At 39.2% G+C, this 27,902-nt stretch overlaps 1 protein-coding gene across 10 annotated transcripts in view; it reads right to left on the minus strand.

Annotated features, from left to right (window-relative positions):
- LOC138739457 (high affinity cationic amino acid transporter 1-like) overlaps nt 1–27,902 on the minus strand; it is a 232,511-nt gene that overhangs the window by 123,016 nt on the left and 81,593 nt on the right. For 4 of the 10 annotated variants that reach the window (XM_069891549.1, XM_069891548.1, XM_069891547.1 and 1 more), the window contains exons 7-11: nt 27,511–27,650; nt 23,558–23,660; nt 20,557–20,771; nt 10,268–10,434; nt 7,743–7,856 (exon numbers count right to left, since the gene is read on the minus strand). In XM_069891549.1, coding sequence (XP_069747650.1) covers nt 7,755–7,856; nt 10,268–10,434; nt 20,557–20,771; nt 23,558–23,660; nt 27,511–27,650 — 727 coding nt within the window. In that variant the 3' untranslated portion in view covers nt 7,743–7,754. Of the gene's footprint in view, nt 1–36; nt 7,857–10,047; nt 10,157–10,267; nt 10,435–20,556; nt 20,772–23,557; nt 23,661–26,898; nt 27,036–27,510; nt 27,651–27,902 lie in introns of those variants that run through there. The other 6 variants (XM_069891540.1, XM_069891543.1, XM_069891542.1 and 3 more) reach the window with 4 other exon arrangements.

Raw genomic sequence — 27,902 nt, forward strand, 5'->3', positions numbered from 1 at the left:
CCGAATAATGTACAATAAAAATATGTCCAAATTAAATTGCAATTAAAAAAGCTGTTTATTTACAATATGCAAAAACAAAAGGTTATCAATAAAATAATCCATTTCGTACAGATCAGAAAGGCAATATACATATGTACGGTACAATGCTCAGTCTTTTGAAAAATTATCTAAATATTAATGCATTTTTAACACCCATGAACAAAAGTAAATTGCACCAGCCAATAATTTACCAAAAGACAAATCCAAAGTATACAATTTAGATTTCTTTTTATATAAATACAAGTCCTCAACCATACGACTATATACAGAAGACCATTCCTCTTCTCTGGACTGAAATCACTAGGCTATTTACATGACGTCACTAATCAATCCAAAATGGAAAAAGTACAATATTTCATTTTTGTTAAGAATTTGTGGAATTTTTACAGAAAATATTTTTGCCTTAAATGCCACATTTGCAATTGGAGAAAAAAAATAAACAAACGGTAAGACCCATTACCATGTTATCATGATAGTTGGAGTAATTTATACATTTTCTTTGTGGTATTTGTTAATTAAGTACAGAGTCCAAGAATTTTCCACACCATCGTTACTTCAGAATCCACCACACGAAACTCATATGGATAGTGATTTCAGGTAAACAGCCTGATACAGTCAAAAAAGTGTTGAAATTATTCAGAGGCCATTTGAAATAAAATCAAATCTTGTAAATACTGGTCAAACATTTAACACAAGGAGTTACTGTATTGTTAGATGGAAGCAGTCAAGTTGATAACATCAGACACGCTAGTTGTCCACATATCTTAATAGGCTGGGAGTGCAAAATATGAACAATACCTGAAACAGCAAAGACCAACTCAAAGTCTGGGCATGTTTTCACTCTTAATTGACCTGAAAAGTCACCAGTGAAGTATCAAAGATGCTTACACAAACCTGAAGCAACAATTTACCTTCTTTTTCCATGATATGCATGAGGGCCTGGATACACAGATCAAGGTTTAATGCAAGTGGAATAGTAGAGAATGCTGAACCCTGACCCAAAACATTAATTCCATTTTTCTTTGTGATCTATCTTTTGAATATTTTAAGCTTTTTCTGCTTTCACTCCAATTTCCAGCATCTGACATTTTTTTGATTTTCGTCTAATATGAATACACATCTGTTTGTTCCTCTGCAAGTCAGTACACAAGGACAAATGAGGTAGGATGGGTCATGACATTCCCTGTATATTTGCATAACTTTACCTAAAGCATCCCTTCCTATTCTCCTCCAATAACTAGGGAATGAATGGGAAAGACTCCATGCATTTTGGGTTCCTGTGCTTTCCTCTGCACTCCACCCTGCTTTGTAACTGGCAAGTAAATATGGTTCAAATGCAAAATTGTTTGCACAAAATCATCTCAATAGATAGTGACCCTTGTTTGATCTACAATGTAATTGCTTGAATTAGTGGGGAATGAGTCCCCTAGATAAAATAGAAGAGGAAACTCAGAAATTCTTTGACTAAATTAACAACAGGACAGAGGAGAGTGATAGATCATGAGATTCCTGGTTATTGAATAAAGCTTATATTTTAGTATACTTTTCAATAAAGACATATTTGATGTAAAATGTTAAACTCTCATGGAAAAACAAGTCACCTTCTTGCCAACTTTAGAGTGATCAAAGAAATTCTTTCTTGTATTTAAATGGTCCCAGTAAATAGCCATAAAGCTGGATCCAAATCTTTCAAAGCTGAAGGCACAATACAGCAACTGTCAAATACAAGCTCTTATAACCATATAACCACTTACGGCACAGAAACAGGCCATGTTGGCCCTTCGAGTCCACACCGGTTCACTAGAACAACTCCACTAGCTCAACCCTGCTGCTCTCCAACCATAACCCTCCAACCCCCCCCTCACCTTCTCTTAAATGACAGAAGGGACGCTGCCGTAACTATCTCTTTTGTTAGATCATTCCATTCTGCCACCACTCGCTGAGTGAAAAAGCATCCTCTAATATTTCTCCTAAAGTTTTTCCCCCTTACCCTTAACTCATGCCCTCTTGTTCCAACCTACCCTGCCCTCAGGGGAAAGAGCCTGTTTATGTCTAGTCTATAAATTCCTTTCATAATTTTAAATACCTCTATCAAGTCCCCTCTCATTCGTCTACATTCCAATGAATAAAGTCCCAGTCTCTTTAATCTCTCCCTGTAATCCAGATGCTGTAAGCCAGGCAACATCCTTGTAAACTTTCTCTGCACCCTCTCCACCTATCAATATCCTTTCTATAATTTAGAGACTAGAACTGAGCACAGTACTCTAAACCAGGCCTCACCAATGCCTTAAACAGCCGCAGCATCACTTCCCAGCTCCTCTATACTATGATTTATGAAGGCCAGCATACCATATGCCTTCTTAACCAGCCTGTCTACATGAGAATCTACCTTCAGTGAACTCTGTAACCCCCAGGTCCCTCTGCTCCGCTGTGTGCCTCAATGCCCTCCCCTTAACTGCATATGTCCTATTCTGGTTATTTTTACCGAAATGTAGCACCTCACACTTGTCTACATTGAATTCCATTTTCCATCTTTCAGCCCACTCTTCCAAACAAACCAAATACTTCTGTAATCCAAGAAAACCTACCTCACTATCCACCACTCCCTCCATTTTCGTATCATCCACATATTGCAAATACAGAGTTAAGCAGCAAGAAAAGCACTGCATCCTTCACCTACAACAGGAACATAGTCAAATAATTTTTTTTTTCCCCCTCTCAAAGAATTGCAAAGCTGTGAACTTCTAATACAGACTAAAGATCAGAATACAGAATATTCTAGATGGCCCACCCTTCATCTACCCTGGTTGTATTTTTAATATTGGTGGAGAACCTTCTCATTGTACATTTAGCATAACACTATTACAGCACCAGCGACCGAGGTTCAAATTTGATGCTGTGAGGATGTTCTCCTGTGACCTTTCTCCAAATGCTTTGGTTTCCTCCTACCCTCCAAAACATACAGGGTTGGGAGATTAATTGGTGATACAGGTTTCATGGGTCAGAAGGCCCTTCTACTGTTATGTATTATTAAAATTAATGAGCCCATGTAGTTTGATATACTAATTAAGTACATAATTTTTTTTTTATATATGCAATTTATTTCTCCTTTCAGTCAATCCACATCCTCAACCCTCTGTTGCACAGTGATCACTACTAGGTAAAAGAACTTGGATTACATGAAAACAAGATTAGGGAAAGTCTTGCATGACACAGTATTCTCAACTCTGTCCCTGCCAGCTCATTGGTGGGGCAACAGACTGTCCACATCTCTCATGATATCTCATATTTTCCTACCTTTCAAATACATATCCAGTCATCCATTTAAAGTTTCTGTTACGTACCACTAAGTGATAAACCCTTTCACACTCCAATAACTTAATTATCAATGACATTTCTCCCAAACACTCTGAATGCCATGATTTTAAATTGCAAAAACCTTTGTTAATAATGACATTTATTTATTCTTCCCCTCAGGATTTAAACACATTTCTTCTTTTCCATTTTTGCTGCAATACAATCACTCCTGACATCCGAGCTCCGATAATTATAGCTTCCTATTTACAGGCTCTCGTAGCAAATCTACACTTTATGGCTTAAAATTCACTTAGGTAAAAGGCTGTGAAAATCTGAAAACTGTTGCCAATTTTAACCTTGTTTAAATTGGTATGAAATTATGTGCCAATGTAGAAAATATATAATGCTGATTTAAAGATTTAGCCTCACAACCCAACCTCTACATTGCCCCCATTTTAAAATCAACAATGTCCTTGCACTCATCCCTTCAATAGCCTCCCTATTTTTTTTGCTTCACTTTTTGATACCATCATTTCATATTAGTCAATAAGTTTCTTTTCAAGGTCAGTGATGTCATCTCCTCCTCCTTTAGAACCCCTCTGAAAACTCATCGCTTTGACCTGACAACTGCAATGCCAAGTGGTGATGCACCACGGGACATTCTTCTGTTTGAACTGGTAACAAAGAAAAATTAGTGTCCTTGCACAGCTCCAGAAACTTGTAATAAGGGGAAATTATTTTCTTCAGGTCCATCAATATTGATCTCCACACTTTACAGGTTTTCACATTTAATCATGCTTAAAGGGGACATTTAGGACCCACGATTTAGTGGTTGTTGGATATGCATCTAATGGGCCATAGGTGCAACTGTTAACATTGGAGGCCTGGAACAGTCTATGCAATAACCATGACATAATTTTCTGAAGCTAAATCATTCACTAACTTCAGCAAATGAAATCTGGAATCCTTGTAACCTAACATAGATGTGTCCAAACTATGCAATGGATTTAAATACCCTTAAGAAATTCTACCCAGTCTAATCCAATTCAAAAATGTGATGCATCACATGTTGCTGAGTGTTCTCCATGATTAATCAGTTTAAGAGTTGAGGATTTGGCAGTTTGTTATAATCAATGGCCATCTTTTGGGAAATCACCAAGCATTATTCCTAACATCACTACTGCTGAAAATTTCAGCTCCATCTTTCCCTACCACAGAGACCACCCTGGTAAATTTCATTGGGGTTCAGTAGTTTGGTGGCTAGTCAAATTTAACCAAAAGTGTGCAACAAGCAGTGTGGCCTGCAATTAAATCTAAACGGCCAGAGTATTAATATTGTAATTTTATGGCATGCCAAGTATCTCAACCTTAAATCAGCTGCTGGCAGGCAATTTTCAATACGGCTGTCTCAGGAAAAATAAACTGGATTTAATGTAGTTGATGTGCATCAGTTGACTGTTTCTTTGTTAAAGAGTTTCTACATCCTCAGTAACAGTTTACTTGAAATAAATTTATATTTTCAATGAAAGCCTGTATTTTTACCTCAAGTCTACATTCCTCAAATAGGAAGAAAATTCATGCAAATGATGCTTAGGCTTCATTAAAACAGAGAAGCCCAAACTTCCCGATACCAATACTCCACACTTATCCCTTCACTGCACGGCTTCGGCTGGCATTTCTTAACTAATACTTGGTTATATTTTGACAATATAAATCTTGTCAATAAATTGATCAAAAGGTATTCAAATCAGCAAAATAAACTAGAAGGCCTTTGTTCTTCCAGATTATTTTTTGATTGGTGAATACATCATTCCTCACTGTTTGTATTTAAGTTATTCAATCTGATTTGTAATCATAAACTTGTGTAATTAGATGTTTAAGACCCATAGACCTTGAAAAGTCACTTGTTTCCAGAATTTAGGTGATATCAAAAGCCCATTCAAGGACAATCATCTGAACTTTGTGGGAATTACTTCCATAATTTTTGTTAACCTGCCCCTTAATTGGCCTTTTTCACACTGGATAACCAGTAGATTGGCCATTCAGTGAACCGGTTAAGGAAGCCATTTTTGCCTTTCACACTGGACCACTGTAAACTGGTTTTCTGTGTCCTTTCACACTCATCACAAAGCATTCTCTGGGGATAGGGGATTCTATCCTCCACTGGTGACGTCCGAGTGCCTCATCGAGCAATGATGGACCTGCCCTAAATCCTGATCAATGTATTATGATCTTGTATTTAAACAAAATTAATGTTAATTATGTTATAATTAAGCATGATTATGTACAACACACTATGAGCCCTTCAGCCCCTGTTGTTGTGCCGACCTATATAGACCTTCATAAAATTATAAAAGACCATGGGAAGTATAGCTGCACAATTTATACACACCATGGGAAAGTCCTAGCAGCAATAGTGCACAATCTATAAAGATTGTGGGAAAGAGTAATGACAGACTCACCCTCAGAATTCCGTGCGGCAGAGAAAGGCTGTATGCACAGAACACTCATGGAGGAGTTTCTCTGCCGCACGAAATTCTAGGAGGGCAGATCTGCCATCTCTCTCCCACTGCAACATTCCCACAGTCTTTTAGACATTTATAAAGGTTTATATAGGTCGAAAAAGTTTATCCCAGGATACCCTATGTCCCTTTCACACTGGGCTATTCAGCATGCAGGCATCATCAAATGCTGGGAATGATATGCGTCTGATGACACCTACGTCCCAATTGAAGAGCTTTCACACTGGGGCCTTAACCAGTAGATTTGCCATCAATTTCTGGGACAAGGTGCCAGAATGAAAATAACTATTGATTGACTGAGTTGTCTACACTTATCCAGCTGTTTTTAAAGATTTTGATTTATTAAATATAAGTCGTTCCTCTCAGTTGGAGGAGGATTTGAAGCTTGGAAGCCTTTGTATCAAAACAAAAAGCTAAAAGTGTACAACTAATGATTGGAACAATTATACACTGTCAGAAAAGTACTTTACCCATGTGAATTGTGTTCCTACAGAACACTCAAAGACAGTGCAACATTCTGCACTGGAGGTATTATATAAACCTGGACTACAAAATCTGACCAATTATAGGGCTGAAAAATGAAATTAAAAGTTTTAGCAAAAGCCACACTTGGCAAAAGCACCAGTATCAGAAAAATTTGTATTACTGTCCCCACATGATAGATTCCTTTCTTTGCTTCATTTATTGCAATATTTTATTATGTATTTAACACAAGAAAAGTTAACGTATGAAATCATAGCTGAAAGGCAGGAGGCAAGAGTGTCCACATTGTGAAATTCAGCACCCTGAATTTCACTACTTAAGGAAAGTAGTGCAATTGAGATTTAAAGTCCAGATAAAAATAGATACTATTAACTTAATCTACAAGTGCTTATTCGACTAAAGAAAGCAGTTCTTTTGAAAAAATATACATCTAGCTACATTCTGTATGTATAATCACAAGCTAAAAGTTTAGCCCTCCCAACGACAGCACAACTCCAATTATCCAAAATGGTCAGGACTGAGTACTTTTTGGATACGTGGTTTTTTTTGGAGAACTGGTCATTTTTTAAAAGCAGCCCCCATTAGCAACAGCAGATCACATGTAACAGTGTTTAAACAACAACAAACAAGGGCAAGCTTTTTAAGCATGAAAATTAACTTTAATTCTCACCAAAAAATATGCTGGCCACTGCTGATCAGCAACACTTCCCCACCGAGGTCCCCCTCATACCCAGAAGCTGCTGCTGGCACTGGGGCCCCCGAGGTCCATTGAGTTGCTGCGGCTTGGGGGGCCCCCAAGGTCCAGTGCGCTGCTGCCGGCATGGGGGACCCAGAGGTCCCCGGTCAGTTCGGCTCCGATAAAATTTTTAATAAATGAGGATTTCAGATATCCTCATTTATATAACCATTTACGGAGCGGAAACCCAAAATTTTTTTTTAAACCTTTGGATAAATGAGGATTTCGGATAATCTGATTTCAGATCATCGGAGTTGTACTGTATATTCATTGTTAAAACCCAATAAATAGCACTAAAACAATTTTAATCATTTTGTTTTAACAAAACATTCATTGGTGTAAATAATGCTTCCTTTTTTTGGCAGGGTTTAAGGAAATAAGCAAGTAATATAGCAGCAGTGTCACCCTCAGACTCACAGCTGCTCAATGGTGCACAAACCCTCACCCACTTGTGCAAATAAAAAACATACTCCTTCCCATACTCAATGAAAGCAACAATTGCTCAGCTGTGGCTTTCTTTAAATGCTTTTGTTAGATGGCATATACATATTTGGAAGAAGGTGAAGCCCTGTCGGTTTAAATGTCAACCTCTCTGTTCCTACTATCTGCCTGATATTCCTCGATATCGTGCAGGAAAGCTTCCTTCTCTTGGGGTACTGCCTCACCATTTGTTGCACTCACTGGGTCCTTAAACATTCTTGTAGTTCTGTCAATTGGAGGACTGGAAGAGCTGGATTCTGAGCTGTTCTGTATCCCATAAGCAAAGTAAATAACACATCCTGTCAGGAAAAAGAAATGGAAAGACTTTTATTTCAAGTTCATTCTGAACACAGAAGTAATATAGAGAAATAACGTTCCTCAAAGTAATTATTCAATTCTTTATCAATCATTTATTGCTTATCACAGCACTCACACAGCTCCAGTTATGAGAAGGTTAAAATAAAACTTCAGAAACTTGATCAATAGACCTGTAGTCGTCCAACACTGAAACAGGGCCATCAGCCCCCTCTGTCCAAGATGACCATCTATAGTAATCATATTTACCAGCAATTGTCCAGAGCCAGATCAAAGAGTCTGACATCAGGATCCCAGCACCGACTATGCAGTTTTATTAAGTTTATTAATCCTAAATTATTTTCCCCATTAAAAATGGCTAAATCTTCAATACATGAAAAGCTGCAGAGGTTCAAGAGCCTCTCAGTCTTGCTGAGGATCTATTTTTCTCTAATACCTTGTTCATACAAATTATCTGGCAACATTCTAATGTACATCATTTCAATTTGTAATCAACTTTTGGTTTTATAATATGCAAAGATTAAATGAATTTGTCATTTTAATTCTACCAACTGTGGAGTGGATCTTGCTCAATAGTGTGACGGATTAGATCATATTTTACATTGTATATAGATATGTTTTTGAAGGAGATAGATTGTGGGGGTAGTGTAGGTCACAAACAAACACAAACACTACACAAAACAAATCTCGTTTAAAATGCCAGAACTTTGCTCAAGCCAGACAGTCCAGGCTCCGTCCGGGTGCCTTTGCAAAAACTTTGAAGATACCTCACAAGTATGTGCTAATTGGACATGCTGTGGAGTAATGGATTATTGTTTTAAAAGCAACAGAAGTTTAGATCTGGTGCTGCAATCTGTCTAGATACAGTTTGCTGTTCTAAGAAGGTCATGTGGTTTTGAAAGCAGCGAGAGAGAAGAGACCAAACAGGCTTTCTCAGAGAGTGAGAGTGAAAACTGGTTTCTGTATTTGTGGCAAGCTGGCGGCTTGTTGAAACCCCATTTTGAAGACGGGTTGTAAGTTCAGCCTGTTGAAAACCCTTGTGGTCCTTACAAGAGGAAATGGCTGGCTAGAATGTTTCACCTGAAATAAGAGAAACCAAAGGAACTCTGTGGTGACCTGCAGAAGAAGAGGCTATCATTTGGAAATCCCTGATGGGGCAAGTTTCTTTGGCAACATACTGAAGTAGCTGATCAGAGGAAATCAGTTTGTACGTGTCCAATGAGCAACAAATCTCTCTGAAAGCAACAAGAACCTTCCTGAGCAGTAACCAATTACCTTTAAGCAAACCCTTCTGGTACTCCTTCCTCAGCAGCCATCCTGCTCTGGCTGGTTTCTACTCATCTTCCCCATCAGTGAAGTGACTATGCAACTGGCTTGTGCAGAAACTGGAAAAAATATCTGGACAGCTGCAACCAGAAGTAATCTGCAATTATACAGGTTTCTCTTTTGAAGAGAGCATTGGAACATTTCTCTCTAGAAGGCATGCTTAGCTGTGGAAGACTGACAAAAGGTTAAGCTAAAACATTGTGCTCAATATGATACCATCAGATCAGGGGGTCCTTGTTGATGTTTCCTCGATTCCTTGAAGATGATATCCATGATAATATACCAAACTTCTTGCAGGTACTCGTCACTTGCCAATGCTGTTATGGTGGCTGGCTGACATGACAAACTACAATTGCACATCAGTCATGATGGAACAATTGTAACCAAGCAACTGTCTTTGCTGTTCTTCTGTGAAGATGTATGAAACCGGGTTTCTGATATATTAACCAATTTAGGTGAACAAACTGATCCAGTTGCACTTCTTAAGGCAGAGTTAGCCTTACCAAATTGCATCCCTCAATGTCACCAAAACAGAACACCTTGCTGTTTGTCTCAATCCTCTTTCTGACACATGTCCACAAAATCACAAGATGATACTTCAAAAACTAATTTATCCTGTGCACAACATTTGCATGATAACTAAAACAATACTTTTTACCAATTGAAATTATTGATGTATGTGTAGATAATGTGGGTTCACATTACATAAAATTAACAACAGACAATTTTCAAGGAATACACCCTCCATGAGGGGTGGGGGAAGGCAGAAAATGGATTGCCTGTAAAGTGATTTAAAAGCACCTACAAACAGGCGAGAAAAGCAGTTTTAGAATGTAATTTCTTTCTCACCTATTACCATCCAGATAGCAAAGCGTATCCAAGTGCCTCTGTCCAACTGCATCATTAGGTATACATTTACAACAATACTCACAACGGGTAAACAGGGCAAGAGAGGTACCTGAAAGTTTAAAAAAAGAAACATGTACAAAAGGTACATTTATAAAAGCTTAAAACGCAGAAAATCAGGTAAGGAATTTACATTGTGACAGAAGAAAATCAGAATGCTTACCTTAAATGAGAGTTTTGCTTTGCTTTCTGGCTGTCTCCCAATGATAACAGTGAAAATCACACACAGAGAAATAACTACAAGGAGCAGGCATATGGACCAGGCTTTCCCCTCCAACAAAGCATCTTTTGCAAACACAGTGATCAGGCACAATATCAGGACAAAAAATCCTGCAATTGAAAACATAGCATCTTAGTGTTGTTTATTCCGAGAATTTGTTTGCAAAGAACTTGAAGTTTACTAGCTCAGTGAGAGCAGAAAGACAAGAGATCCTTTTCTATTTTATTATCCCTTACCTCTAGAACCAATTCATTTTTCTATTTTTATTGGTTTCATCAAATAAATGTTACATAGATACTTGATAATAAAGTAGAGCATTAACAAATCACATAATAATAATAACAATGGTGTTTGGACCTGCATTACATTTAGAAAAGAAAAAAAATGGATATTAATTATCAACCCCCTCACTTCAGAGGCTACTGGCTAAATCTAAGCAGTCCATTACCTGATAATAAAAAGGAAGGTAATAAATGGTGTCAAAATCCAAAAGTTAACTAATATTCCAAATTTTGAAAATAATTAAGAAAGGAACTCCATAAGGAAACAAAGTTAAGAATCATTTCAGTAGTGGAGCATCTAATTTTTTCCCAAGTCAGACATGCCATCATATCAGACAACCATTGAGTATGAGTGGGAAGGACAGCATCTTTTCATCTCATTAATATGGCCCTTCCAGCGAAAAGAGAGGCAAAGACAACGACTTGGGATCGTGAAGCAATCAATATTAGACCTGTTGGCCCATTTATTCCAAAAAAGAGCAAGAAAAGGATTTGGAGTCAAAGTAATGTTAAGAACTAAAGACAAGATATAAAATACACCTTCCCAAAAATTGGAGAGGGACATAACTAGAACATATGAAACAATGTACCTTCTTCACTTATACATTTATCACATTTGGAAGAAAGATTAGAATAGAATTTAGCCATTTTGACTTTGGAATAGTGGGCCCTATGTACTACCTTAAATTATATTAATGAGTGTCTAGCACAGAGAGGATTAATGCACTCACTTCAAAATAGTCGTTTTAGAAATTAATTGTTGAAAATCTTTTTCATTTTTTTTTTTAAATTCTGTCCAGGGAACTATCCCTATATCTTAAAAGTAGTTCATAAAGGACTGATAACAGTCCTTTTTGAACAGATTTGAAATGATAAATCTTCCTCATCATATCAGGTGTTGAGGGAGCCTCAAAATTAAAGAATTCAAGAAGCTCCTAACTTGTAATTAACAAAAAAAGTAATGTTTAAATATTATAAATTTGGAGGATAATTGTTCAAGAGGCAAGATTTGGGTCAAAAATGATTGGATACCCAAGTTCGACCATTGATGGTAACTGATATCTTGAACCAAAGGTAAAAAGAAGAAATTACCTAAAATAGGTCTAATTAATAAGAATCTATGGTACCCAAAATGTTCCCTGAACCGAAACCAAATTCTCAATGTACGTCTGACAACAAAATTATCAAGGTAAAGGCGCTTCACGGATTGAAAGAAAACTTCTTAATAGATTTAATTTCTAAATTAATCCATTTTGAAGCAGCTAGATGTTCTTTATGATGAATCAAACAAACCCAGATCTGATAATTTTGTTACCCAGTAATAAAACCTAAAGTTGGGTAATGCAAAGCACCTGTTTTTTTTAAATGATGAAAAATCTTTTTAAGATGGGGGAGCTTATTTTTCTATATAAAAGAGATGAAAGAGTCCATGAATCAAAACAAGGATTTGGGACAAAAACCAGTACAGCTTGAAAAATATATAATAATTTACGTATGATATTCATCTTGATAATATTGACAGTAGGGTGAGGGTTTATAGGCTAAGGAAAGGACGTTTAAATAATTTGAGGAAGGAACAGCAGGAAGTAGTAAAAAGATGTTGTAGAGAAAATTGTGAGTATGGTAGAAAGGAGGATATGAAAAAGGTAGGATGGAGGAGATCCCTGAAATGTATTTATTTTAATGCAAGGAAGCAGGATGAGTTAAAGGTGTGGATTGACATGTGGCATTATGATGTTGTGGCCATTAGCGAGACGAGGTTGAAGGAAGGTTGTGACTGGCAGTTGAATGTTCCAGGATTTTGCTGCTTTAGATGTGATTTTTAGTTGGTGGATTAAGAGTGTGGCATTACTTGTCAGGGAGGATATTACAGCACTGCTGAGGCAAGATAGATTGGAGGGCTCGTCGAGGGAGGCAGTGTGGGTAAAGCTGAAAATTAAGAAAGGTGAGGTTACTATTATGGGGGTATATTATAGGCCTCCAAAAGGGGAGAGGGAACTAGAAGAGCAAATGTGCAAGGAAATAGGTTGGGGATTTCAATTTTCCAAACATAGATTGGGAAACGCAGTCAGTAAAAGAGCAGGATGGCTTAGTATTTATGCATTGTGTTCAGGATTGCTTTTTGCAGCAATATGCTGAGACACCAACTAGAGGGGGAGCGGTGTTAGATCTGTTGTTTGGGAATGCAATGGGGCAGGTGACAGAGGTAAGCATTGGAGAGAAACAGATCCAGTGATCATGGGTCCATTAGCTTTAGCTTAATGATGGAAAGGGACAGGTCGGGTCTGAGGTTGAAGCTCTTCGAGTGGGGGAAGGCCAGATTTGGAGAAATGAGAAAGGATTTTCAGACAGTTGTGTGGGCTGATCTTTTTGCCAGAAAGGATGAGGAGTAAATTTGGGGGGCATTTAGGGGTGAGATTTTGAGAGAACAGGATCTTTATGTTCCAGTCAGACCGAAGGGGAAGACTAAAGGTTCGAGGGAGCCGTGGTTTTCTGGTGAAATTAAGAAGTTGGTTCGGGACAAGAGGGAGGCCTATATCAAATATAAAAAAAAAGGGATTAAGGAGATGTATGGTCGTTACTTAGATTGCAGGAAGAACCTCAAAAGGGAAATTAGAAAGGCAAAAAGAAGGTATGAGGCGTCCATAGCTAATAAGGCAAAGGTGAATCCTAAGAGTTTTTACAGATATGTGAACAATAAAAGGAGGGTTAAGGATAGAATAGGTCCACTGGATGATGGGACCGGTGAACTATGTCAGGAACCACATGAGATGGGAGAAATATTGAACAATTTTTTTCTCGTCCGTATTCCCGAGGGAAAGGGACATTGGGCTATACGAGATAAGAGAGGCGAAGGGCTGAGTTATGGAAAGGATAGGGATTAGTAAAGCGAGAGTTTTGGAGCTTCTAGGGTCAATTAAGGCAGATAAGTCTTCTGGTCCTGATGGAATTTTTCCCAGGACTTTAAGGGAGGTCAGGGAACAAATAGCGGAGGCACTGAGTGATTTTTTGAAGATTACTGGAGGAGGGGGTGGTACCACAGGATTGGAGGGTTGCAAATGTAGTTCCATTGTTCAAAATAGGCAGTAGCAAGTAATTATCGGCCAGTAAGTTTGACTTCGGTGATGGGAAAGGTTATGGAGGGTATTCTTTGAGATAGTATATACGCATATCTGAATAGGCAGGGATTGATTAGGGGCATTCAGCATGGGTTTTTTTAAAGGAAAGTCATGTTTGACGAACCTTGTTGAGATTTTTGAGGAAATGACTAAAAAGGTGGATGAAGGTAGAGCGGTGGATGTGATCTATTTGGATTTTAGTAAGGCTTTTGATAAGGTTCTGCATGTAAAGTTAATAAGGAAGGTTCAGTCACTAGGATTTAGTAGATAGATTGTGACGTGGGTTCAGAGGTGGCTGGGAGAGAGACAGCAGAGAGTCATGGTGGACAACTGTATGTCAGGTTGGAAGCCTGTGAAAAGCAGGGTGCCTCAGGGATTGGTGCTGGGTCACTTGTTTATCATTTACATTAATGATTTAGAGGAGGGTGTGGTTAACTGGGTAACCAAATATGCAGATGATATGAAAATAAGGGGAGTGGTGGATGGCGAGGTAGATTTTCTTGGATAACAGAAGGATTTAGTTTGTTTGGAAGAGTGGGCTGAAAAATGGCAGATGGAATTCAATGTAGACAAGTGTGAGGTGTTGCATTTCAGAAAAAATAACCAGAATAGGACATATGCAGTTAAGGGGAGGGCATTGAGGCATGCAGAGGAGCAAAGGGACCTGGGGGTTATGGTACAGAGTTCATTGAAGGTAGATTCCCATGTAGACAGGGTGGTTAAGAAGGCATATGGTATGATGGCCTTCATAAATCATAGTATAGGAGCTGGGAGGTGATGCTGCAGCTGTTTAAGGCATTGGTGAGGCCAAGTTTGGAATACTGTGCTCAGTTCTGGTCTCCAAGTTATAGAACGGATATAGATAAGGTGGAGAGGGTGCAGAGAAGGTTTACAAGAATGTTGCCTGGCTTACAGCATCTGGATTACAGGGAGAGATTAAGGACACTGGGACTTTATTCACTGGAACGTAGACGACTAAGAGGGGACTTGATAGACGTATTTAAAATTATGAAAGGAATTTATAGACTAGTCATAAACAGACTCTTTCCCCTGAGGGCAGGAGAGGTTGGAGCAAGAGGCCATGAGTTAAGGGTAAGAGGGCAACACTTTAGAAGAAATATTAGAGGTGGCTTTTCACTCAGCGAGTGGTGGCAGAATGATTTTCCGAATGAGATAGAAGCGACCCTGCCACAACTGTCATTTAAGAGAAGGTTGGATGTGTATATGGAGGTGAGGGGATTGGAAGGTCATTGGTGGAGAGCGGGAGGTTTCAGCTAGTGGAGTTGTTCTAGTGAACCGGTGCGGACTCGAAAGGCTGACATGGTCTGTTTCCGCTCCGTAAATTATTATATGGTTATATATGAAAGAGGGGACCACTGTGTCAAGGACTTCTTAACATGATTCATTATGGTAAGAAAGTTTTCTTAAAACAAATTATTAAATTTCTTAGTAATGGTAGTACCTATATAGTTAACTTGATTTTTAACTATTTTAAAAGTAACAGTTAGTCTAAAGAGCAGAACATCTCACCAATTTATTTTTAAAATCTTAAATCTTATCTGTTGTGCATCCACAACATTAATTCCCAACCATCAGTCTCGCTTTTAAAGTCAGCAAGTTCAAATTTATTGTCAGAGATTGTGCCCACAGGCTAGGCAGAATCGGTAAACTGTATGACTCAAGAAAAAAATATACATATTCAAGAGAAAAATGTAAATAAACAATGCAAATACAGAAAAAAATTTAGTAATAAATAATTTGCAAAATAAATCTTTCAATGAGTCTCTGAATTATTCTTTTGTTTAGGAATCTGATGCTGGAGACATAATAACGGTTCCTGAACCTGGTGATATGAACTTGTAGCACCTACGTCTTTCCTGATAAACAGAGCGTGTCTTTGGTAGTGTGGATCTTTGCGGATTGCTGCTGCTCTCCGACAGCAGCATTCCATGGAGATTTTCTTGATGATGGGGAGAGTTTTGCCTGTGACGTACTGGCCACTGTGTCCATTACTGTTTGCAGGGCTTACCAGTAGAAATATTGGCACTCCGCTACAAGGCCGTGATGCAGCAGTCAGCACACTTTCCACTACATACCATGCCATGATGTCATGCCAAACCTCCATCGACATGCTTCAAGATGACATTAGTATGATGGGCACAGAAAAGGTCCTGAGATAGTGACTCCCAGGAATTTAAATTTGCTACACCTCACATTCCCCCAATAATCAATTGTATACTTCTGGCTTTTCTACAAGTCTACAATCATTTCCTTGGTTTTGGTAACATTGAGTGAGATGTTGTTGTTAGTACTTATCCTATATCCTAACTCAGCCCTTTTTATACAGCCCACTGCCGTGACATCATCAGGAAATTTGTAAATGGTTTTATCATACCAAGCCACTCAGTCAATGGTTTTATCATACCAAGCCACACAGTCAATAGGTATCAAGCAAATAGACCAGGACACTAACTATGCAGCCCTGTGGAGCTCCGGTGTTGATGGAGATATTCTTGCCAATTTGCTCTGATTGGGGTCTGGAGGTAAGGAAATTAAGGATCCAATTACACAGTGGGGCATCAACAGGATCTTGATCATCTTGGAAAATAGACTAATTTAATTCAGATAAGTGCAAAGAGTTGCATTTTGAAAAGGTAAACCAGGACAGGACTTGCATAGTAGAAGGCCGAGGAGAAATCATATTAAAAACTATTTATGAAATGCAAAACCTGGAACAAGCATGTTAGAAATCAAAAGCTGCAAAAAAATTGGAAAGCATGCCAGAAAAAAATTGAGATAATGAATGATGCATTTTTAAAAAATCCTAATACATTCAGTAATTGATTTAGGAAAACTTTACCTCTCAAGCAAAACTCTTAAATGAAGCCAACAGAAGTACAACACAGGAATACACCCTTTGTACATGCTTCTCCCACCTCCCCTCGCAGCACTATCCAGCCACACACCCTTATGTTAAAATAAAATCCTGCCTCCAAAATCTCCTTCAAAAACTTTCTCCTCTTCACTTTAATGCTATGCCCTCGAATAATAATAATCAACATTTTTACCTTGGAATAAAGATTTATCTACAGGTAGACCCTGACATACAATGAGGTTCGGCCTTGAGACTTCCATTGTGTCAAAATATTGTAAGTCCAAAAAAAACTGCACTCTACCATTTTTTGTAATTAAATGTTCTATGCACAGGCAGCAGGGGTGAGGAGCGCGAGGGTAGCGTGGTTGAGTCAGTATTGAGTGAGTGTATGCTGCACATTTGCGTGATGCCCAAAAGCACATCTAAAGTACAGATTCTGACCATTGTACTTTTGAAAATTCATAAGTTGGAACATCGTAAGTCGGGGGCTATCTATACCTTTCATAATTTTATAAGCTTCCTTCAAGAAACTCATAGTCTCAAGACTTTCCAGAGAATACAATACAAATTTATTCAATCTCTCCTTATTGTTAATACACTCCAATCCAGGCAACATTCTGGTGAACATCTTCTGCATCCTCTCCTAAGGCTCCATATTCTTTCTAATGTATAATGATCAGTACTGAACACATTACTCCAACGGCCTAACCAACGGTAAGTACAGCTGCAACACGATATGCCCCAACACACACACGCACTGCAACATGATATGCCCCAACACACACACACACATTTGTGTTCCAGAGACAGAAATTCAGTCATAAAATCAAAATGGATTGTTCTAGATTAAAAGTTTGAAGACAATGGATGTTTGCTCAGAAAGGCATCTATATACACAAAAAAAATCATCTGCTTGTTGGCTATGTAGACAAATCAGAGGCATTTGCTTGTAAACTTTTGGAAGAGATGAACTTCAAACAAAACCAGTGGCGATATCGTATCATTTGATAGGGACCCTACAAGAAAGCATGTTTTAATATTGAACCAGATTTTTTTTTGAGTTGGAGTCAGGAGGCTGCAAGGAGGGTCCGTGAGAGAACGCTGTGAGTAGTCATTTCTATTTTTTTTAAAGTCAGGAAAGGAGAGGGCAGACTGCACAGGCGCGCAATGTCGGCAGAGCTGAGAGGGAGGTTTGAAAAGGTAAGGAACTCTTACCTTGCTTCTTTTTGAGTTGGAGTCAGGAGGCTGCAATTGAGATAACAGATATAGACATACAAAAAGAGGGGCAGCTGTTAAAGCAGCCAGCGACGAACACCTCAGAGGGGGACATTGTGGTTTTGTCGAGTAGTGACTGAGGAGTTCGCTCCCACCAAGGTAAGAGTAGTAAGCTTCCTTAATTAAGCTAGTTAATTAACTGAGGAATTGGGTAATGGAGACCGTTGTTAGGGCAGTCCAGTGTTCCGACTACAGGATGTGGGAAGTCAGGGACATTTGTTGCTGATGACTATGCCTACAAGAGGTGCATCCAGCTGCAGCTCCTGATAGACTGAGTTAGGGAACTGGAGCTGCAGCTGGATGAACTTTGGATCATTCGGGAGGCAAAGGCAGTCACCCCTAACAGTCAGGAGGCAGGCAGCTGGGTGACTGACAGGGGAGGCAAAAGGAAGAGGCAGAAGGAGCAGAGTACCCCTGTGGCCATTCTCATCAATAATAAGTGTACCATTTTGGATACTGTTAATGGGGAGACCTACCAGGGACAAGTTGTAGTGATCACATCTCTGACACCGAGACTGGGCCCTCAGCTCAGAAGGAGGAAGGAGTGCCGTAGTGATAGGGAAATCGATAGTTAGGCAGAGAGATAGGAGGTTCTAAGGGAGAGATCGAGTATCTCGGATGCTCTGTTGCCTCCCTGGTGCCAGTACCCAAGATACCTCAGATTGAGTTCTCCAGATTCTAAGGAGGGAGGGTGAGCAGCCAGATGTCGTGGTCCATGTAGAGAACAATGATGTGGGTAGGAAGGTTGAGAAGGTCCTGCTAGGAGAGTTCAGGGAGTTAGGTGCAGTTGAAAAACAGTAAGTACCTCCAGGGTGGTAATCTCAGGATTGCTACTCATGTCACGTGCTAGTGAGGCTAGAAACAGGAAGATAATGCAGCTTAACATGTGGCTAAAGAGATGGTGCAGGAGGGAGGGCTTCATGTTTCTGGATCATTAAGGCTTTGTTCCAGGGAAGGTGGGACTTGTTCCCCCAGGACGGTTTGCACCTGAACTGGAGGGGGACTAGCATCCTTGTGGTTAGGTTTGCTAGTGCTGCTCTGGGTGGTTTAAACTAGATCTGCAGGGGGAGGGGAACCAGAGTGATAGAGCAGGTAGTGAGGTGGAGGATGGTAAGGGTCATGCGAGGACTGCATGTAACGACAGAAAGCAGAGCTCTATACATGATAGAAATGTATCAGATGTATCCATTTAAATGCGAGGAGTATTGTCAGTAAGGCAGATGAGTTTAGGGTGTGGATTGGCACATTGGATTATGATGTTATTGCTATTAGTGAGACTTGGTTGCAAGAGGGGCAGAAGTAGCAGCTCAATGTTCTGGGATTCCAATGTTTCAGATGTGTTAGAGGGAGAGGGATGAAAGGGGGAGGAGTGACATTGGTAGTCATGGAAAATATCGCAGCTATGCTTAGACAGCACTATGGACTCACCTACAGAGGCCTTATGGGTGGAGCTAAGGAACGGGAAAGAAGTGAGGACACTAATAGGTTTGTATATCATTGACATTCTAAGGGAAGGTTGGCTGTTGAGTTCTCCTTGTCATGGGAGGTACACAAAATCAGTGGCTAGTTAAGAAATGGCCACTTCAACTGCTTCTTTGTCAAGAGAGGGCAGTTTTGCTGTGCCCATTTTAAATGGCCATTTCATTTAAACCTTTGCCTGGGTTTGTGAAATTATTGTGTAAAACACAAGTTCCATAACCTCCATGCAAGAGGGGAATTTGTGGAAAATCATTCACATGAAGAAACATTTCTCTGAAAGCAATTCATGAATTTTGAGAAGTCTAATAACTTGGTGTGTGGACATACTTCATAATCACTATTGAACAACAGTTTAAAGACGAAACACAGAATATCTCCAAGACTAAACTTTAACTTTTAATCATCTCTTTAGAATTGTGCCTAAACTGTAATGGGTTGGGATCTGCCACGCATATATACACACACACACACACACACACACTTACTCATAGTGGGGTTAAGTTTAGAGTTTAAGATTTTATATTATTAATAAAAATTATTGTTTTGAAGATACCATCGTCTTGGTGAATTTCTATTGCTGTTGGTCTAGGTCGTAATAGTATACACTCATGTTACCGCTTTCAAGGAGCTAGGGACTTGCATCCAATATCCCTCCACTTATCAATCCTCCCAAAGGCCCTTTATTTATTGTATACTTTTCTCTTGTATTTGACTTCCCAAACACATCACCAAGTCCATTTGTTATTTCTCCACCCAAATTTCTACCAGATCTATATTCTGCTTTATTATTTGAACATCCTTCTCATTTTGTACAATTTAACATTATTTCAGGTTATCTTCATACTTACTAATCAGACCACCTAAACTTTTATCCAAATCATGAATATATATTACAAACAACAGAAGACCCATTACCAGTTCAAATTGAACATCATTAGTTATAGAACTCCAGTCAGTGAAGAATCCCTTCACCTTTGCTCGTCTACTGTGACCAGGCCAATTTTGCAACCAACAACTCAGTGGTTCCCAAATACCTTAGCTTTCTGTACCAGCCTATCATGAAGCACCTTGTCAGAAGCTTTCTTGAAGTCCATGTAGACATGTACTGCCCTACCTGCAATTAAATCAAATCCAGGAATCCAGCTTTGATTAAAAGAAAAATTTTAAGTGACAGAAGAGCAATTTGCACCATAATAAACTTACCAATGAAACCCACACACATATTGACTATAGATCCTGATTGCCGAGTTGGAAAAGTACTTTCAGGAAACAGCAAGGCATTCAACGAGAATTCTTCTTCATTTCCTGGTAAAACTTCTGCTTGAGATTCAAATGTGCTGCTTGATTCAGTAACATCAACATCATCAGATGTATTTGCCATTTGATACATTGCATTAGAAAATTGATCAGGTTGGTATCTGCAATAAGGAATCCAGTCACATTTTTAATGTCAAAAGTGTTTTGAAGCCAACTTTCAACAACAATTATCTGGTTGATTAAATCAAGCAACTGAATTCAAACTGAAAAGCTGTACAAGAGACTCCTTCAGTATATTATCAGAAAATATATTGGTTTGCCTTGCATAAAGTCATCAAGATTAAAGAACTGCTAGCTTTCTTCCAGGGCAGATTCCTTCAGTTGCTTCAGCAACAAAACAATGCACACACTTTAATGTCTCCAAGGAGAAGAAAAAGGTAGTTTTTTTTCAGTTATTTGTCAATAGAAAGTGTGAATGCAAAAGATCCACATTATTGTCACATTCCATTCTCATCCAAGAACATCCCTACCCTTGAATCTCACAGGCTGATCGAGCATTGTGAACAGTAATCATTTATATAAAAGTGTCAGAGGTCTTTGGCAGCACAAGATTGGGTTTTGGTTAAGAGTTCTCTTCAGCACAGATGAAGAGAGTATTAATAAAAGTTTGTGGACACTGAACCTCCAAAAAAAAGACGCTGGATAATTGGTAATGGGGACAAAGAAATGGCGGATGAAATTTATAGGCATTTAGTCTTCACTGCAGAAGACACCAGTGACATTCCAGAAATTCGAGAGCTGAGAGTTGCCAGTATTACCAAGGAAGTTGAAGGAGCTGAGGGTGGATAGGTCACCTGGACCAGACAGACTATACCCCAGGGTTCTGAAAGAGATAGTTGAAGATATTGTAAACCATAGTACTGATCTTTCAAGAATCACTAGAATCGAGAATGGTTCCATTAGATTGGAAAATTGCAAACACACTCCAATTTTTAAGGGAGATGGGCAAAAGACAAGAAATTATAAGCAGGTTAGCCCAATTTCCTTGGTAGGCAAGGATCTAGAGACCATTATGAAGGATGAGATTTCAGGGTATTTGAAAGCATGAGATAAAAATAGGCTAAAGTCAGAATGGTTTTCTTCAGGGGAGATCTTGCTTGATAGTTTTTTACTTGGATTTTTAGAAGGCCTTTGACAAGGTGTCGCACACAACGCTGCTAAACAAGAAGTCCATGGTACAGCAGGATAGAAGATCGGCTGTCTGGCAGAAGGCAAAGAATAGGAATAAAGGAAACCTTTTCAGGTTGGCACCAGTGTCTAGAGATGCTATGCAGGGGTGGGTATTGGGTAATCAGTGTTTCATATTGTATATAAATGATTTAGATGACAGAATGGATGGTTTTATGGTCAAGTCTACAGATAATACAAAGCGAGGGGAAGAGACAGAAAGTGTTGAAGAAGCAGGAAGACTCCGGGGAACCTGAACGGTTTGGGAGAAAGGCCAAAGTGGGAAATGGAATACAACATAGGCAAATATATGGTCATGCATTTTGGAAGAAGGAATAAAGTGGGCTATTTTGTAAATGGGGAAAGAATTCAGAAAACAGAGGTCCAAAGGAATTTGCATGTCCTAGTGCAGAATTCCCTCGATATTAATGCAGGCTAAGACAGTAATAAAGAAGGCAAATGCAATGTTAGTATTAATTTCGAGAGGAGTAGAATACAAAAGCAAAAACGTAATGTTGAGACCTTGTAAGTGAAAGTATTGTGAGCAGTTTTGGGTCCCATATCTAAGGAAGGATGAACTGGCACTGGAGAGGATCCAGAGGAAACTTACGAGAATTATCCTGGGGACGAGAGAGATAACATACAAAGAGAGTTTGATGGCTTTAGGCCTGTACTCACTGATGTTTAGAAGGATGGGGAGGGGTGGGGGAAAGAGACTCTAATTGAAACATACCAAATATTCAAAGAGCTAGATAGAGTGAATGTGGAGATGTTTCCAGAAGTGGGAGTCTTGGACTAGAGTATCCATCCTCAGAATAAAAGGACATTCTTGTAGAACAGGGATGAAGAGAAACTTTTTCAGTCAGTGAATAGTGAATCCGTGCATTTACTTACCAGTTGTGGAAGCCAAATCATTGCAAATATTTAAAATACAGATAGACCCCAGACTTACAATATTCCAAAGTTACGATGATCAGAATCCGTTTTGAATAAAGACAAGTCAGAGTCTACCTACATCAACATGGTTGCTTTTCCCTCTGAAGGAAATGCTTCCATCCAATCAGCACACACAGATTATTTCCCACCACCAACACCACCCCTAAACATCATTATTTCAGTGCTCCTCTTGTAGTGAGGGCAAGGAACCATGCATTGACGGGAGGTTGTCCAACGCCATTTTATAAAAAAGGTGATTTGGAACGCATGTGCAGAATGCCGTCGCTGGGGAGAGAGAGAGAAAGCGAGAGCACCCAGGGCTCGCACACGCATTCAGAACTAGGTTGGGAAGTGACACCGCTGCCGAGGGCAGCCCGATATCAAGATCTGGTCTTTTTGGGTAGCTCTTGTCATTTTCACTGCTTTATTTTCCTTTGCCTGGAGAGTATTAACACGGTTTTCAATTTTTTTTGTGGTTTATTCCAGGAATGCATGATAATACTGTCACAGTAGGTTTAATTTTGATCTGTACAGATAGACCCCAACTTACAATATTTTCAACTCAAGAACCGAACCCCATCATAAGTTGGGGTCTACCTGTAGAGGTTGATAGATTCTTGATTAACAAGAACATCAAAGGTTATAGAGAGAAGGAGGATGGATGGGGCTGAGAAGAAAAATATATCAGACAAGATTCTCATGACAGAAGACTGATTGAAACATTTCTTGAAGAGCCCAATTCTGTTCCTATGTCTTATAATCTAAGATTAGCACATGTAATTACCTGAGCACCAGCACACAAGCAGCCACTAGAGAGTAGGCAAGAAGGGTTCCAATTGACATAAGATCCACAAGATCCTTGAGGTCAAACAAGAAAGCCATGATAGCTGCAGCAAAAGAATAATACAATCCTGAGTTTCTGCAGACAGATCATTAACTTTAAAACAGTAAAGAGAATTAGTGCATAGTTTTAATATAATTACCAGAACAGCTTTCCTTATTCTTCAGGTTAATTTCATCATTTCATGTAAGCAGTAAAAAGCAATTGAGCAAGCAACTTGTACCAATAACACATTTACAAGCAGACCATTCAGGGATCTTAATGCTGGGAAACAAGGCAAATGCACGACATTACACATTCTCAAAACGGATGCCAAACCTGCATAGTTAAAATTTACAGGGTACAACATTAAAAAAGCAATAGTCGTTTGTTCAAACAAATCCTATGCTAAATACTATTGGGAGACTTTGCTGAAGTAATTGCAGGGGTATAAATAATGAATTGTTCAGCAGGTCATTTGGCATCACTACACATAGTCACAAAACTACTTGTGTTTATGGAAGCAATCTAACTTAGAGCTCAAACTCCACACAATGAAGTCCTTTTTTTGGAAGTTCAGTGATTTTTATTTAACCAACAAATGGTATAATTCCCAAAACATCAAATAAAAAGATTCCAAGTACTTTTACTGATAGAGTTGACTGGTTAATGTTCAACCTCTGTCACCCACCTGAACTACATCCCAGATTTAACAACTCATGTGAAACCAGAAGTATTTACATACATAGAAATGTGCAGGTCGAAGTTCATTATATTCGGGTGGATACAGAAAACTTGTGAACACAGCTAATTAGCGCAACACTGTTACAGCGCCAGCAATCAGAACCTGGGTTTGAATCCTGTGCAGTGTGTAAGGAGTTTGTACGTTCTTCCTGTGACTGTGTGGGTTTCCTCTGGGGCTATGGTTTTCTCCCACTCTTCAAAACGTACCAGTGGTTTTAGGTTAATTGGGTGGCTCAGGCTCGTGGGCCGGAAAGGGCTTGTTATGACTAAATTTAAATTTAATTCATTAGTGCAACGCTATTATAATGCAAGTCACCTAGATTCAAATCTGGCGCTGTCTGTAAGGGAATTTGCATATTCTCCCCATGTCTGCATGAGTTTCCTCCAGGTGCTCTAGTTTCCTCCCACCGCTCAAAATGTATGGGGGTTGACAATCAATTGGGGTATTTGGCACCATGACCTCATAGGCCAGAAAGGGCAGTTACCACACTGCCCATTAAAATTAAAAAAATTAATGAGACCATAAGACATAGGAGCAGAAATAGGCTACTCAGTCCTTGAATCTGCCCCGCCATTTAATCATGAGCTGATCCATTTTTACATTCAGCCCTTCTACCCGGCCTTCTCCCCATAACCTTTGATGCCCTGGCTAATCAACAACCTATCTTATATTCAGTATACTCAATGACCTGGCCTCCACAACCACTTGTGGCAATAAATTCCACAGATTTACCACCCTCTGGCTGAAGAAATTCCTATACATTTCTGTTCTAAGTGCATACCCATCAATCTTGAAGTTGTACCCTCTTGTTCTGAAATCTCCCACCATGGGAAACAATCTTTTTACATCCATTCTGTCCATACCTTTCAACAATATAAATGTTTCAATGAGAAACCCTCTCATTCTCCTAAATTTCAATGAGTATAGGCTAGGAGCTGTCAAACACTCTTCATATAACCCTTTCATTTCCAGAATCATCCCAGTGAATCTCCTTTGAACACTCTCCAACTTTTCTTAAACGAGCCCAAAACTGCTCATAATAGTCCAAATGAGGTTCACCAAAGCCTTAAAAAGCCTCAACATCACATCTCTGCTCCTATATTCTATTCCTCTTGAAATGGATGCCAACATTACATTTGCCTTCCACACTACGATCTGGACCTGTAAGTTTACCTTCGGGCTAACCTGCAGGAGGACGCCCAGGTCTCTGCATCAGTATATTTTCAATTTTTTCCCCATTTAACAAAAAAAGTCTTGTTCATTTTTTTCTACCAAAGTGACTTTGGTATGACGGTGACTTTCCAATGCAGGTACACAATCCTTTATCCCAACATCTAAAACCGGAGAGCTCCAAAAACCGGCAAGTGGGGCAAGAGACCGGCAGCGCGCGTCGGGCGGGCGAGAGGGGAGACCGGCAGCGCGCGTCGGGCGACCGGCAGCGCGAGTTGGGCGGGCGAGAGGGGAGACCGGCAGCGAAACTGGAAGGGTTTGGGGGTGGATATGGCAGCATAATTCAGATGGTCTTAAATCTGGCTTTCCGAAATCCATAAAAATCCAAAAAAATCCAAAATTTGGAACACTGGTTCCGGATAAAGGATTGTGTACTTGTATTTCATTTGCTTCTTCTCTGCCTATTCTCTTAATCTGACCAAGTCCTTTGTAGTCTCCCCATTTCCTCAACAATACCTGCTGCTCCACCTACCTTAGTATCATCCGCAAACTTGACAACAAAGCCATTTATTCCATAATCCAAATCATTAATGTACAACATAAAAAGAAGTGGCCCCAACACCAACCCCTGTGGAACACCACTAGCAACTGGCAGCCAATCAGAATATTTTTAAATTGAGACATACAGCACAGTAACAGGCCCTTTTGGCCCACCAGCCCGTACCACTCAATTACACCCAATTGACCTACAACCCCAGTTCATTTTGAACAGTGGATGAAGCATTCAGCGGAAATCCTCACAAACATGGGGAGAAAGTATAAACTTGTACCAGTCACTGGTGCTGTAACAGCATTGCGTTACATGCTACGCTAACCATGCCACCCTTGTATTTCAATCTTCTGCTTCCTGCCAATCAGCCAATATCCACGCTAGTAATGTTTCCTGCAACCAATACAAGCATAAGCCACACAAACAATTAAGCCTCAAAGATTACAATATGCAATACTTTTCAAAGGAAGAATACTTTTAGCACCATGTAGAGTATTAAGATCACAGTAAATCTGTTACAAGATGCCTCAAAGCCCAGTGAATTCACAAGCCCAAATAAATAACTATGAATTAAGAGTTGCTTGTATTTTAAACTACAGCTATTGGTTCAAGAGTGGGCAATTCACCAATTCAATGTATTCTTACTGATACCAGCCAAAGGCACTAATTACCACAGTGCAGCTAATTGGGAAATGTTTAATACAAATAAAATTAAGCCAACACACATCTCTGCACAAATTGTGCTTATAATGTTTACCACATGGGTTAGTTATGCACAGAGCAATGTTATTGACAAAAAAGTCCATTGCAGTCCAAGACAAACATCATTCAAAAGCTTACCAGAAAGTATCCCAGTTGTAATGGTTGAAATTATTGGGGCTTTTCTTTTATTTAGACCAGATAAAAACCTGAATAGTAGACCATCCCTTGCCATGGCAAACACGATCCTTGGCAATGGAAACATTGAACCTAACAGGCTGCAAGGGAGAAGTTGATTGAAAGAGTGAACAATTTCAATTTACAGGGAAAGTAAATATATGGATACCAAAAGGCATTAGGACTCTGTCATAATAAAACCACTAGACTTTTGCAAGGAGTCCAATATCAGTTTTTAAGATTTACATTTAGGCAATTCATGTGACATGCTCAACAATCTGGCCGAATGACAAAAAATGAATTTGTCAACTACTCTGCAATACTGCCGTGAAGCAATGCTGAATAGAATCAGACGTTTCTTCAGAGCAAGTTGAAGAAGAATGTACAGAGCAAGTGCTTCATTCATTTGCAATCAGTGACTCCAAGCAGATTGGGAGAAGACCAGTGGACACTATTTTGAAAAAAAGATACTTGCAATGCTATTAAAAATGCTATTAAATCAGAGGCCATAGAACTTGCACATTTGGCACAACATATTCACTTTCCCTGATGTCTGTGTTTGTGAGAATGCCTTACCTGCTGCCACCCCTGAGACTACTGTAGCAATAAGTGGCGTTTTGGTCCTTTTGTTGATTTGGGCCAACACCCTGAACAGCAATCCATCCTCTGCCATTGCAAAAATTACTCTCGGCATTGGAAATATGGAGCCAAGAAGACTAAGAGAAACACAGTCCACCCTATGTTAGTATTGCATTATGAAACTCACAAGCAATTATTTGCAAACAACATCTAGACAACAGCCATCTTTATTTAAATGCAATAAGGAATGTTAAAATACAGTACAAACATGCTGAAAAAATATCACCTTGCAGGTCAAACACCCAAGGGTGCTATTGATATTTTAAATGACACACTTTGATACTAGAATGCTCTTAATGTTAATTAAAATTAGCCACATATCTTCTTTA

This window comes from Narcine bancroftii, chromosome 7 (assembly GCF_036971445.1).
Source record: "Narcine bancroftii isolate sNarBan1 chromosome 7, sNarBan1.hap1, whole genome shotgun sequence".
In the NCBI taxonomy this organism is placed as follows: domain Eukaryota; kingdom Metazoa; phylum Chordata; class Chondrichthyes; order Torpediniformes; family Narcinidae; genus Narcine; species Narcine bancroftii.